Genomic DNA, 12,653 nt, shown 5'->3' with positions numbered 1-12,653 from the left:
GAGCTCAGGCATCTCTCCTTGCTATTTTAAGTCAGCTAAAGGGATTCATTCTCAGCTGCTGAGCTCTTGGTTCACTTCCAACATGCTGTAGCAAGCTGGATCATGTTGTCCCCTAAGAATCTTACTGAATTTTCACTTTCTTATGAATGTAAAACCTTGCAAAAGTCTTTAAAGACAAATTTATTCTGCCTTAAAGTTCATTTGCTCTTCTGATATAGTAATTTTAAAGCTGACACAATTACAGAGAGAGTATTTTAGCATATATATATTTTTTGTTGTCTGTCAGAATTCGTCTCAGCGATGACCTGAGTCTTCAAGAGCAATGCATTTTTCAAGTATAAGTCTGCAAAATAATTCACTATTCTATAGAGTATATATAAAGGTTTGCAAAGTCTGAACACAAGTTTGGTTAGTGTACAAACTGTTGGCTTTCCTTTAAAAATATGTATATAGAACAGTCCATTGCATAGTAATACTATTTTTGATTCATTAATTGAGAAATTAATGCTATTAGACATTGTCTACTGATTTGCTACTTTTTTATTCTGGTGTTTAGAGCAGCAAAAAAATAATCTGTATAAGACAATATGGCGCTCCTGCTATGATGCTAATTATGCACAGTAGGTTTCAGCAGGTTACTATTTTATGCACTGACTTTAGTAATATAGTATTGTAATGTTGTCCTTACTCTTTAAAAAAGTCAGGAGCCTTGGCAGAGTACTTTTGTCACTTTCTTCTGGAATTGAAAGGAGAAACTTCTGCTTACAGTAGAGGAAAACAGAGTATGGGTATAACCAAATCAAAGTTGATTATGTGCAAAATCAAAGCCTACCGTTCTAATAAAAATATATTTAATTTTAATTTACTTGTTGGATATACAATTAATAAATTTAAAGCATGGAAGAAAAAAAAAGAAAAGTTTTGGTAACACTCTTTGAGAATGTGTTTCAATAAAACTTTTGAGTACTAATGTGTTGTATTACTCTTGTTCTGACGTGGTTTTGCTTCAGTGTATCAAAGTGGCCTGACTGTTGCTGGAAAAATGGAATAGTTCTAACTTCAAAGAGTAATCATGATGTTGTATTCCCTTACTTACTCGCATTGAATTATACCCGTGTTCTTCTGTGACCTGGAAATCAGTATCAGATCCTAAATTAAAATTTGCTTTTCATTTCTGAAGAAATGTCATATATTAAACATCTATTGACCTTCTATTTATTTAAAAATAGATGCACGTTGTAAATAGAAATATTGATGACAGATACTTTTCTTTTTTCTTTAGGTACTTGATGGTCTTGAAGGTATTGAAAATTACCAAAAAATCTTTAACTCAGAAGGCTTACATTTGCCTACCTTGACAATGAAGTATGAGGAATTACAGGAAGCAATTAAAGGCTGCACAGTGACTACCATGCAAAAGGGACAAACTTTACTTAATAAAGCAGATTCGCACAGGTATTCCCTCCATTTTTGCACATCTGCTGAATTTCTCCATATCTACTTCTTGCTTTATGACTTAACTACTTACAATCAGACTGCATTTAGAGCCAGTGCAGTTTACTAGGCAGGTGTACATTTAAAGACTCAATGCTTCTGTCACACTTCTCTGTTGGTATTTCCAAAACCAATCTCTTTAACAAAAATCTTTAGGAATGTTACATTTTACTTGTAGGAGTGGTCTCAAACAGTGAAGCTGGTGTGTTACGGCAGTATCAGAAACAATGGTTTGTTAACGTTTTGGAGAAGTAAATGTATGTAAATTAAAGTATATCTGGCTATGAGCACTCTCTGCTCCCACTGGACTCCTTTTAGACCTTTTTGAAATACAGAATTACAGCAATTATAATATGAATTGATGCAAGATAAAAATATGGGGGATAAACCCATTGCATAAAAGATAGAAATTCTTCTAGTTTTCAGTAGTTTTAATCCGTGAATAAATAATTTTTTTTCTTCCAAAGTTTTTTTAAATTACAGTGATCTTGCACTCCACTTGTGTGATTTTCACACTGATATAAAACATAACTTAATTTAGAATCAGTTCTAGTGGCTTACTATCTGCTGCTTCTCAGTTCTTAGAAGGAGGCTGGTGCAGTAAGAATGAAGACCATTTATACTAATGAGTTCTGTTTCAAAGGCAGAGCAATGACCATGGCTGATGGTTGTCTATTGGTCAGCTTAGCTCTAACTTTCCATTGTATGCTTATGTACTTAACTATTCCTAATATGTTAACACAACAACTGAAAGTGTAAATAAGTCTTTAATCTCATTACCTTGTGAAAAAGTTCATCTACAGTCCCTTCACCTATCACCCCAGATGGAATTGTCTTGAACAATGGGATGAAATACAAAATTCAAGTAGAAACTTGTTTTGGAAACACTTGCAAGCTGATTTTACAGCTGTTGTTACTGTTTCCTGATAATTTAATTAGATATAAGGGAAGTGGGTTTTCTGCAGTGAAACATTGACTGATTGCTAAACCAGCCATAATTCCAGAACACATGCTGCTGTTCTCTCGGACTTCATGTTCTGCACCTGTAACCTCAACAGAAGCAGGTGTTGTGCTTCAAAATACGTCTGCACAGCACTGATTAATGTTAGGAACACTAACAACCTTGGTAGAGAATGGATCCCTAAAATGATGAGTCATTAATTTTCTTTTTTCCTTATTAAGAGTTTTTAAAAAGTGTTTAAACAGTTCAACCCATCAGTGGGATGGTAAAATATCTTTGGTACACATCAAAAACAATGAGATGAATTTTTCAAAATAACCCTATTGGTAGTTTCTTGTAAAAGTTAATAAAACCAGATAATGCTAAAGGCATATCTCCTGTGTGCCAAAGTGTTGCTCAAGATACTCTATAAATAATAAAAAGGTTAGATTTCTGCTTAGAAGACATTATAATTTTTAAAAGACAAAACTTTACAGCTGAAGTAGTAGTAATTTAGAGAGAAAAGGTGAAACTTAATAGGCAACCTGAGTAGAAATGTCGTTTGCTGTTTCTAAAGAACAGTGAAAAATTCCAGGTGCTTAAATCCTAAAAATAAATAAGTCTCTTTATAAGAAAGCAGACACAGAATGTTATATTTTCAGCTTTTTCCCCTGTTGCTTTCAGGCCTCATTGCCTGCCTGGATGTAATGAATTTGCCATATATTTCAATGAGTAGTACTAGTACTACTGTGCAAGTGGAACACTTAATATTCCTAGGCATGGGCCTGAGGATTACAATCATGGAATAATTTAAACTGACAAGTAACTCTAGAGGTCATTTGGCCCAATCCCTTGCTCAAAACAAGCACTTTTCTTCTGAAACATGTTATACCCAGAAAAAGTTTGTGTTGCTGCAGCTTGTGAGCATTTTCTCTTGTCCATTTGCTGGAAAAACTTGGATCCTACCTTTTGTACCGCCCCACTTCCTCATGGATAGTGAGAGACAGCTAGTGGTTGGATCACCTCTTCTCTAGTCTGAGCAGAGTTCTGTCAGCACCCCCTCCAACCATCTTGATGGTCTCTGCTCAGGTCACTTCTGCTTGTCTGTCTTGTGCTGTGGGGACTAAAACTGGCCAAACTGGCCTCTAGCTGCATTTTCACAAGCCTTTATAGCAGAGGGAGGGAATTGCTGGCTGACCTGTTCCAGAGCTCAGCACAGGGCTAGTCCTCCATGCCACAAGGATGATCCTGACTCATGCTGAACTTGTTAAACACCCAGACGAATCTGAGGGTTTTTCCCCAATTCAAGGCTTTAGGAGATACCCAAAATGCTCCCGCCACCTCCGAAGTGTAGTAATGGTGGCAAAGTGAGTTCTGTCAGCAAATGTGGTAAGAAGTTATATTCCAGAATATTCTTTCAGAAGTGTTCATGTGTTGAAAGAGGCCTCTCCTTCACATGTGAAAGCCACTGTGCTATCCCTAAATGCTGGCCAGTGTTTAACCCAGTGAGTATCATGAGCTAAGATTTGTATGAACAGCTGAGGGTCAAAGGAGAACAGAAAACAGAACACCTATTGAGATTAAATTCTGTTTACTCTTTTGGTCCCCTTACTGCACAAGCACTTAGTAGTCTTAGCTGCCCTCACAGACTTCCCATTTCCTTTATCTAACCAAACTAGAAATCCTGAAGGACGTGGGCAGTCACCATTTCAAGGCAGTGAAGGATGCGGATGCAGAAATGTTTAGGCATCTTTTCAAAAAGCTGCTTTGTGACAAGACAGACAAGAAAGTATAATCTGGTGACAAGATGCATAGTTGTTAATTGTGTGTGATCTGGCAGTATTCTTGAAGTAACTGGCAGCAAGTGTGGAATTTGTGTGGAATTTGTGTGGAATTTGTGTGGAATTTGTGTGGAATTTGTAAATAGCTGCCAGCTCCACGAAGGTGTAGTTGGAGCACAGTCATTTTAGAGTTCTTTCATCACTTGTGATAGAGAAGGCATAGCATGCTCTGCCAGTTTTAATACAGAAGCCAGATTCTCCAGCTGTTCAGACAATGTATTTATTAATGAAGAGAAGGAATCATCTGACTTTGTTCATATTGGGTTTTGCTAGATTTGCATTGCATTTTTTGAATGAAGATACTGGAAACCTCCAATAAGCACCTGCATTAATATAAGCTTCTGATGAAAGTAAAGGAATGTAAAAACATTTTAAACATGTTTGTTTTACAAAAAATTTTTATGATAAATAAACTTCAGCAGTGAATCTATTGATATGGGGTTTTCTTTTTCCTATATCAAAACTTTAGTTTTTAATGGTATGTGGTAACCTCTTTAAAATCTAAATCTACCTTATGCACTTGTAATAAATTACTTGTTTGGAAATGTTGTTCCTGTGTTCTAGAAATTATCAAATTTTTTATTAATTTTAATATTTCTCTTGGTTATTTTTGTTTTAAGGGTCACAGTTTACATTTCATAAGTTACTGGTCATACAAATCAACAGAAAAGGTGTTGGGGTTTTTAAAATCTTAATCATCCTGTATGTTGAGCAAAAAATGAGAAATAAACAATTCTACTTTTCCATTTTAGCTCTTGGGTGACAGGAATTCAGAAAATGATGGAATATGTTCAAAAAAAGGTAGATCAATTAACCAAGCAGTGTCCAGATTATAAAGAATTTACTTGGAAGAAACAACAATGGACTGCCTCACTTGAAGATCATCTAAATAAGGTACATCATAAAATCATAGAACAGTTTGGGTTGGAAAGGACCTTAGATATCAACTAGACCTTGGCCATGGGCAGGGACACCTTCCCCTTGATGAGGGTGCTCAAAGGCCTATCCATACTGGCCTTGAACACTTTTACGGGTTGGGCAACCACTTCTCTGAACAACCTGTGCCAGTGCATCACCACCCTCATAGTGAAGAATTCCATCCTTGCATCTAACCTACACCCACCCTTCTCAGTTTGAAGCCATTACCCCTTGTCCTAGCAATCCAAGTCCTCCTGCAGCTTTCCTGTAGGGCCCTTTAGGTACTGGAAGGATGTGCTGTAAAGGTCTTCCTGGAGGCTTCTCTTTTCCAGATCAAACAACCCCTACTGTCTCAGTCTGTTGTCATAGGAGAGGTGCTCCAGTGTTCTGATCATCTTCGTATTGATTATTATCATCATGACAACATGTCTTCTTCCTAATGCATTCATGAACAGTGCATTTCATTTCCATAATTTAGGTATGGGAACATTAAAGTTGACTCAAATAATTACAAGTAAAATACTGGTTGGTTAGAGAGTACACAGTTGTAGTTAAAATGCTATTATAAACACAAAGGAACCTAAATGCAGCTTCTTTCCATGAGAACGTTTTACTGGTGATGTTCAATTAAGCATGGATTTGCTTGGCTAATGAAATATTATACTTTGTTCTTTTGGGAAAGGTGTGAGCAATCAGAACTGTGACCTGCTGACAGGTTTCCTGTGCTATTCCTGTGTGTTCTGTTTCATTTGACAGAAAATAAAAACAGAAGTGTGGCAAACTTCAGGGTTAATAAACACGGTGACTAAATCCCAGCACGTTTTCAGTAAAGCTGAAGGAGACTAGATTCCCTTCACACTAAAAATTCCTTTTGCTAATTAAGATACTGATGCATCAAGGACACAACAACCTTCTTTAAACTGTTGAATGTCATGTAGTACTACAGACCTTTTTCATGACTTGTCAGAGATGGAATAGACGCATTGCTCCTAAATAAGTTTCCATGTGTAAATTCAATTTTAAATATATAACCTTTTAGCAATGTTCCTATGAAGGAAATCCCAAGTATAGACGAGAAAAATAAATCAAATTTAATGACTGAATAATTAAGTCTACAATCTGATATTTTTTACTTGCATGATGTTTATAGTGAACTATTCCAAATCAAATGTAAAGTCAATTTACCACAAATTGGTCCTTTTCTATACCATTTATAAATGATATAGAAGAGGCCTTATGATATTAGAACACAGTGAAAATATTGTTGAATCTAGCTAAAAATAAAAAATTTACTGCTAGCTGCTGTTGGCCTTGTAGAAATTATGTCACCAGAATGTTATGAACCTTAAGTTGAAGTTTCACTTATGAAGGTTATTTTTACTTAAAGTGTAGATTCCTGCTTGAATATAAGGTTTCAATCTGCACTTTGTTCTGATCACTTTGTTTCCAGCCTTGCATTTTGGAGACGTGTCATAACACATGATTTTTCATTGCATTTAAGAGTGTTTATTGTTTTATTCCTATCAAGTAAAAGACTTTTCATTCTAACCTTCTAATGCAAAATATCTCAAATACTCTGATGCTAAAGTCAACTGCCCCTCAGCTTTATGCAATCAAGTTTGAATCTGTTAGCAGCAACTTCTTAAAAAAAAGTTACATGTGAATTCACTTGTCTGATAATAACTATACGTGCTGTGTGTAGTCATCAGCCTGTGCTTTTCATAATCTGTTTAGTTGTCATAATGTATATGTAACATCTTACAGTGACAATGAAATGGAATTCTCTACATACATCTGCACAAAAATAGTCTCTTGCCTTGGCAGAGAAGCTTTATATGTACTTTGAGAAAAAAACCTGGAGCAGAATATAAATATTTCTGCCAGGGCTATAATACCTAGATTGTAATCCAGTTGTGCCTTAGTGAAATCACAAGCTTGGGATACGTGAGGTAAAGGAAAGCACTATCAACAAAATGAGAGCAAACAGGAGGGTGTTTTGGACCACACCTGTTAGAATTTTCTTAGGAGAAATAGGAGAGTTTTCTTCCTTTATATTCTAATTCCTGCCTTTCTCTGACTACTGTGATATTAAGGCTCAAGGTTTACCTTTTCTTCAGTTCTTCTCTCCATCCCACCATTTAGGGTTGAAGAGGGGAGGATGGTGTGGGGTATGAGTGAGCAGCTATGTTGTATGTACTTGGTGTCTGGTTCTACTGATGTAAATTAACCATGTGAATAATGCTTTCAAATGAAGGTGTTGCAAGCAGTTAAAAAAATCACCCTGACGCTTGCTGTTGGTATGGAGATCGGCTCAGATTTGTGTGAGTCAGAAAGAGTTCTGAATAAACACCTTGAACTGGCTAAACAAGCAAAGGTAAAACCCCCTTCAATGACGTTAAGTACTTGTAGAAAGAAATGCATGCTGTATGTAATTCTAAATAAGGTGAGAGGCTGAGAATTTCTTGGTACTACAGGTTATATTCAAGAAGCATAGTTAATGAGCAAAACCACAGATAGCATTACAAGTCAGCCATTATATTGTTGTTTTGCCCCATTGTCTGTATCCCATCATGTTATTTGTTACTGCCTCAAGATCCTAGTGCCAACCCTTGATAGGAAGACTCCTCTAGACAGTCAGAGTCAGAGAAAAGCCTTGTGTAGTTTATTATCCTAAATGAAAGGGATGAATTGCCAATAAAAGTAGTTGCCATTTGGAGAAACTTTGAAGGGGGCTGTAAAGTTGCCATCACATACCCATTGGCCACGTTAGGAATGCAGCCATGGTATAAGAGCACTGCAGTGCTCAGCTTTGTAACACGCAGAAGGCAGTTTTCAAGTCACATCCAGCACCTTTCCAACTCCCACAGGAATACTGCAATATCTGTAAGTGGTTTAAAACCAGTTGAATCCCCCTCACTGCCTTGACATAGGTGCATATTCCATGCCTAAGCTGAACAACCTGGCAGTATCTATTTTAGCAGTATCCTATGTATTTTAAATTCTCAAAACTCCATTACTCCCGTGGAGCTCTTTTGTTTCAGACAACAGTTTATGGGACCCAAGGGATGGGTCCACAGTGCCTGTGGAAATAAAATTCACTTTAAAGAAATTCTGGAGAGCACATAGTGACATTATGAAAAGCTCAGCAGATGAGTGAGAACTTCATTTTGTTCCTCAAGATTGTATAATAGTTTTTAATGTCTTTTCTGCCAAATATTTGCATGCTGAGGTGTTACCTTCATCAATAGTCAGCTCTTCTACCTATTCTTTCTGTGGATTGGGATATGCTAGATTTCAAAATAGCTATTTGAATAACTACATCCATCATTTCTAGGAAAGAAATGGATATTTTTGGCATATAATGTCCATTATGAGCTTTTTAAACCAGTAATTGAATTATACATAAGAAAGCAATCCTATTGAAAATTAGCAATGTGATATCAATATTCACAAGTACTTTTCAGTCATTTATACATATTTTTCTGTGCTTCTACCCTCAAAGGAAACTTCATATGAACTGGAAGCAGCTGAGGGAATCATCAAAGATATGGAAGAGTTGGAACCTGAGCAGGTGGCAGCTTTTTCTAGCAGAACTGACTTTCTGAGGAAAGAGCTGAAAAAAATTGAAAAAAACATTAGTTCAAAATTAGAAATTCTAGAAACTTACGTGACCTTCTTAAAGTCAGCTGTGGAGGTATGGATTACTTATGTGTTCCCTGACTAGACTGTGAAAATCTTTCAAGTAAAAAATGTGCTTCCATTGTAGGAAGTATTGTAATCAATTTTAATTTTTCTCCTCTGCACATGTGCACTCTCATTATATGCACAATGAAAATACTTCTGTATATGTAATCTGAATATCAAATATAGTGATTTTGCTTGATATAACTTTTAAAAATGTTACATAATATGTTGATATAGATATTTAATGCTGTCTTGCACTACTTCCACTGAAGTGCTAATTCAGCTGAATGGATTTAAAAATTAAATAAAAACTAGCTCTAGCTGAAATCATAATCAATTCAATATCGACATAATTTTGGTAGCTTTTCCAAGGATGCCCAGGACTATTAATTTTCATTTTGGTCTGGATTCCATTTTAAGATTCTGCAACAGTGTTCTTTTATATTTAGAAATACATTGAGAATAGAAACTATTCAATAAAATTAGCCATAGGGTTTATTTATTGGGTAATAAGCTATCAAAAAATTGGATTTCATCTGCTTCTGTTTATTGCTAACTTCAGTTACTTTGTATTAAACAGATCTGTGAAAATCAGTGCATTCCTGTACTGGAATATAAAATCCATGTAATGGTATGTGACGGAAATTGAGCTAATTGCTGCTGTCTGCTTTCCATCTCCTGGTTCATAAGTTTTTTAAAACTATTTTATTATTTGGTGTTTGTATAGATTTTAGGGAATATAATGTATCTTAAAACAAGGAAAAGATTCAGAGGCTGCTATTCAAATTTATCATGTCTGTATAACTTCTGATTATAACAGCTCACCTTTTGATTTGGTTTTTGATGTTTATTTTATGTCTTTCTATAGGTGAATGATGGTATTAAAAACCTGAAGGAATTCTATCAATCGAAACAACTACAGACAAACAGGGAGGCTGAAAACAAAATTGCAGTGGAGTCCGCTAATGCTCAGTGGCAAAAGACCATAAAGAAGATTTTTTCCACCCAAAATATGGGTTGCTATTTTCTTAATTTAGTAAATGTGGTGAGTTTAATCTGATAAACCATATTAAATATTTTGTATTTGCCATTGATGAGGTCTAATCCTAGTTCTGTGACTGATGGATTATGATTTCTCCAGTACCTTGTTTTAAAGGGACTAATGCTGCTAAATACTTTTAAAATATGAAAGTATTGTTTCAGTGCTTATTTTCATTAGAAGTAATATAAAAAATTATTGTGATTACAATGACAGAGCCCTTAATGATCGAATCCATGCATACAGATGTGTGTGCAGACATCTGTTCATGCTGGAAAGCAGCATATATGCAGGTACAGTGTAACATCTATTTCACTTCCACTAAGAGGCAGGCAGTCCTTACTGATTGAGTATCGTAATTCTTCCAAAGAAATGGATGTTAGAGCTACTTCCTTACAGATAATCTTTCCTGGTGTCTTTACATTCTGTCTTGGGTTCAGCTACACTGCCTTGGCATCCTGATCTAAGTTTCCAACTACCCTTCATGGGATGATTGCTTGGGATGTGCAATCATTCCCTAAGCCACACCTCCTAAAGTAATCCCAGTTAATGCAGACAGCCTGGATACCCAGCTGTTCTTTCTGCTTTTATAGGACCGAGTAGGGAGCAGTTGCATTAGGATGAGAAGGGAAAGTGGTGTTGGTAATCCAGAGCATCTTGCAGGATTAGCTGGGACCACTTAGTGAAGGAGGGAAGTGCTCAGGCTGTCGGGGTGGGTGGAAGTGCATGTGTCACAGCTGGATATAGCCAAGCACAGGTAAGACAGTCAGAGTAATGGCAAACTGAACATGTGTGGATAGGAGGCTGCACTTCAGTCACTAAAAGTCTCATCATATATTCAGGTATTATCTCCCTAAAGGCCTGGAAGTGTTTTGAGACCATATTTGCTGCTACCTTGTTGCCACAATATCCTTAGGTTGTAGTTTTTAACTGTCTAGAAGATACAGATCATACAAGTAATTTAAGAAAACATCACTTAAAAAAATAAATGGGAAACACATAAATAGCATTACCAAGTTTTCTGGTATTCCTCATAGAGGATCTGTGGAAAAGAGTCAAAAATACCAAATGATTGAATATTAGACACTTTAGTCCTATAGCCCTCCCATGCTTCAGTGCTGCTTTGTTTATCAGCACAAAGGAGTGGTTTTTTCTTTATCTACTTTGGTTTCCAGTTGCTGTTTATTCCCCAAAAGGCCATTTTGGGTAGTTTTGTTTATTCAGAATTTTTTTTGAATGAGTGTTAAACAGCCATCACATGGCAAAAATTCAGCCATTACTGACCTGTGCTAGGTATTAAACTCCAACTTTAGCCATGTCCTCAGTATACAAATTCTATTGATCTATGCTTATTTCTAAGAGAAAAGTGTATTTAAAAGTAAGAGAAATCTTTAAAAAATGTTACACTAGACTAGTTGTTTTTTTATTAAGCTTTGTTGAGATTTTAATATCATGAGATTTTAATTGTATTTTATAAAAACATGTGGAAAAATGTGTCTGTTTACTTGCCAGGTAAATGAGAGTTTTGTATCAACAGTAGAAAAATCTGTACAAATAACAGAAGATATAATTTTTAATCTGAATAAAGAAAGGAAAGAGCTGACTGAACTTTGGGCAATCTGGAATTTGAAAATTACTCAAGTAAAACCCATCAAGCAACAATGTCAGATATTTAAAGAACAACTAAAAATTGTAAGTAAAATAGCTAGGAAAAGCAACAGTGGCAAACATTTTGGTATTGTTACTTGTTTGTCTGTATGTCTCTCATCAAGTACTAGAGATATCATTTAAGAAAGAGTGAGGATCAGTAAGATACAACACTTTTCCATAGTCTGTTCTGCCATTCAGTCATCAGGAAATGTGAACTGCTTTTGATCTTTTTTTTCCCTTACTGAAATGTATACAAGTGCAAGTCTCCACTTTATATTTTAAGTTTTATTCAGGTTTAATCAATGCTTTATCAGAAGTGGGTTTTTTCTTTATTTTTTTGTTTTGTTTTATTTTGCTTTGTTTGGAGTTGTTGGTTGGTTGGGTTTTTTGTTTTTTGGTTTTTTTTGGTTGGTTGATTGGGTTTTTTTTAAGCACCATTTTGTTTTGACTGAATAGTTACTAAACTAAACTGTGTCCTAGTAGTTACTAAACTCAAGTCCAACCATGTTCATATGGAAAGAGGATTGAAAACTCCTTGGCACAAGGAGCACCATCTGCAATGCTCTGTAAAAACAACATTAGCTAGGCCAGTAGCAGAACCAAGTTTGTAGCCACTGTTTCCCTGGTGCCGCTTATCACTAAATCACATCTGTTACCACAGAAAATGCACATTGTGTGTGTGGGAGTCATCTCGTCTTGGTGTCCAAATTGTTATCTCATGGTGTCTTAAAGATTTCTTATCACCCTTGTTCAGTCAGAGAGTTTGAGACAGAGAGGCCTTACTGACAGAATTTGGGTGCCTGGTTTGAGGAAGATTCTTGTTTTAAATTTAGTTTGACTTTAAATGGGGGGGTTTATTCAGTACTGTTAGATATTCTGAACTGTTTGATTATCTTTTAGACTACTCATGGATTAGAGATTCTTCAAGAGGCTCTCCACCCTGCAGCACTAGTTGACCTTGGAAGTGACCTTTTAATAGTTTTGGAACTACAGAAAAAGCTTAATCAAATGAAACCACAGTATCAGGTGAGAAACCAAGCTAATGGAGTGAGTGGTGGATCAAAAGCTCTTTTTTGGTCCAATAAAG

General features: G+C 35.9%; 1 protein-coding gene across 1 annotated transcript in view; it reads left to right on the top strand.

Annotated features, from left to right (window-relative positions):
• Positions 1-12,653, top strand: part of CCDC141 (coiled-coil domain containing 141) — a 58,450-nt gene that overhangs the window by 24,265 nt on the left and 21,532 nt on the right. Inside the window, exons 8-14 of the mRNA XM_071562296.1 lie at positions 1,283-1,455; positions 5,028-5,169; positions 7,448-7,567; positions 8,696-8,887; positions 9,746-9,922; positions 11,429-11,608; positions 12,467-12,592. Coding sequence (XP_071418397.1) covers positions 1,283-1,455; positions 5,028-5,169; positions 7,448-7,567; positions 8,696-8,887; positions 9,746-9,922; positions 11,429-11,608; positions 12,467-12,592 — 1,110 coding nt within the window. The remainder of the gene's footprint in view (positions 1-1,282; positions 1,456-5,027; positions 5,170-7,447; positions 7,568-8,695; positions 8,888-9,745; positions 9,923-11,428; positions 11,609-12,466; positions 12,593-12,653) is intronic.

Source organism: Pithys albifrons, chromosome 8, assembly GCF_047495875.1.
Source record: "Pithys albifrons albifrons isolate INPA30051 chromosome 8, PitAlb_v1, whole genome shotgun sequence".
NCBI classification, from domain to species: Eukaryota; Metazoa; Chordata; class Aves; order Passeriformes; family Thamnophilidae; genus Pithys; species Pithys albifrons.
Note: the sequence above shows the minus strand (reverse complement) of the source record. Positions and strands in the feature narration are given on the sequence as shown.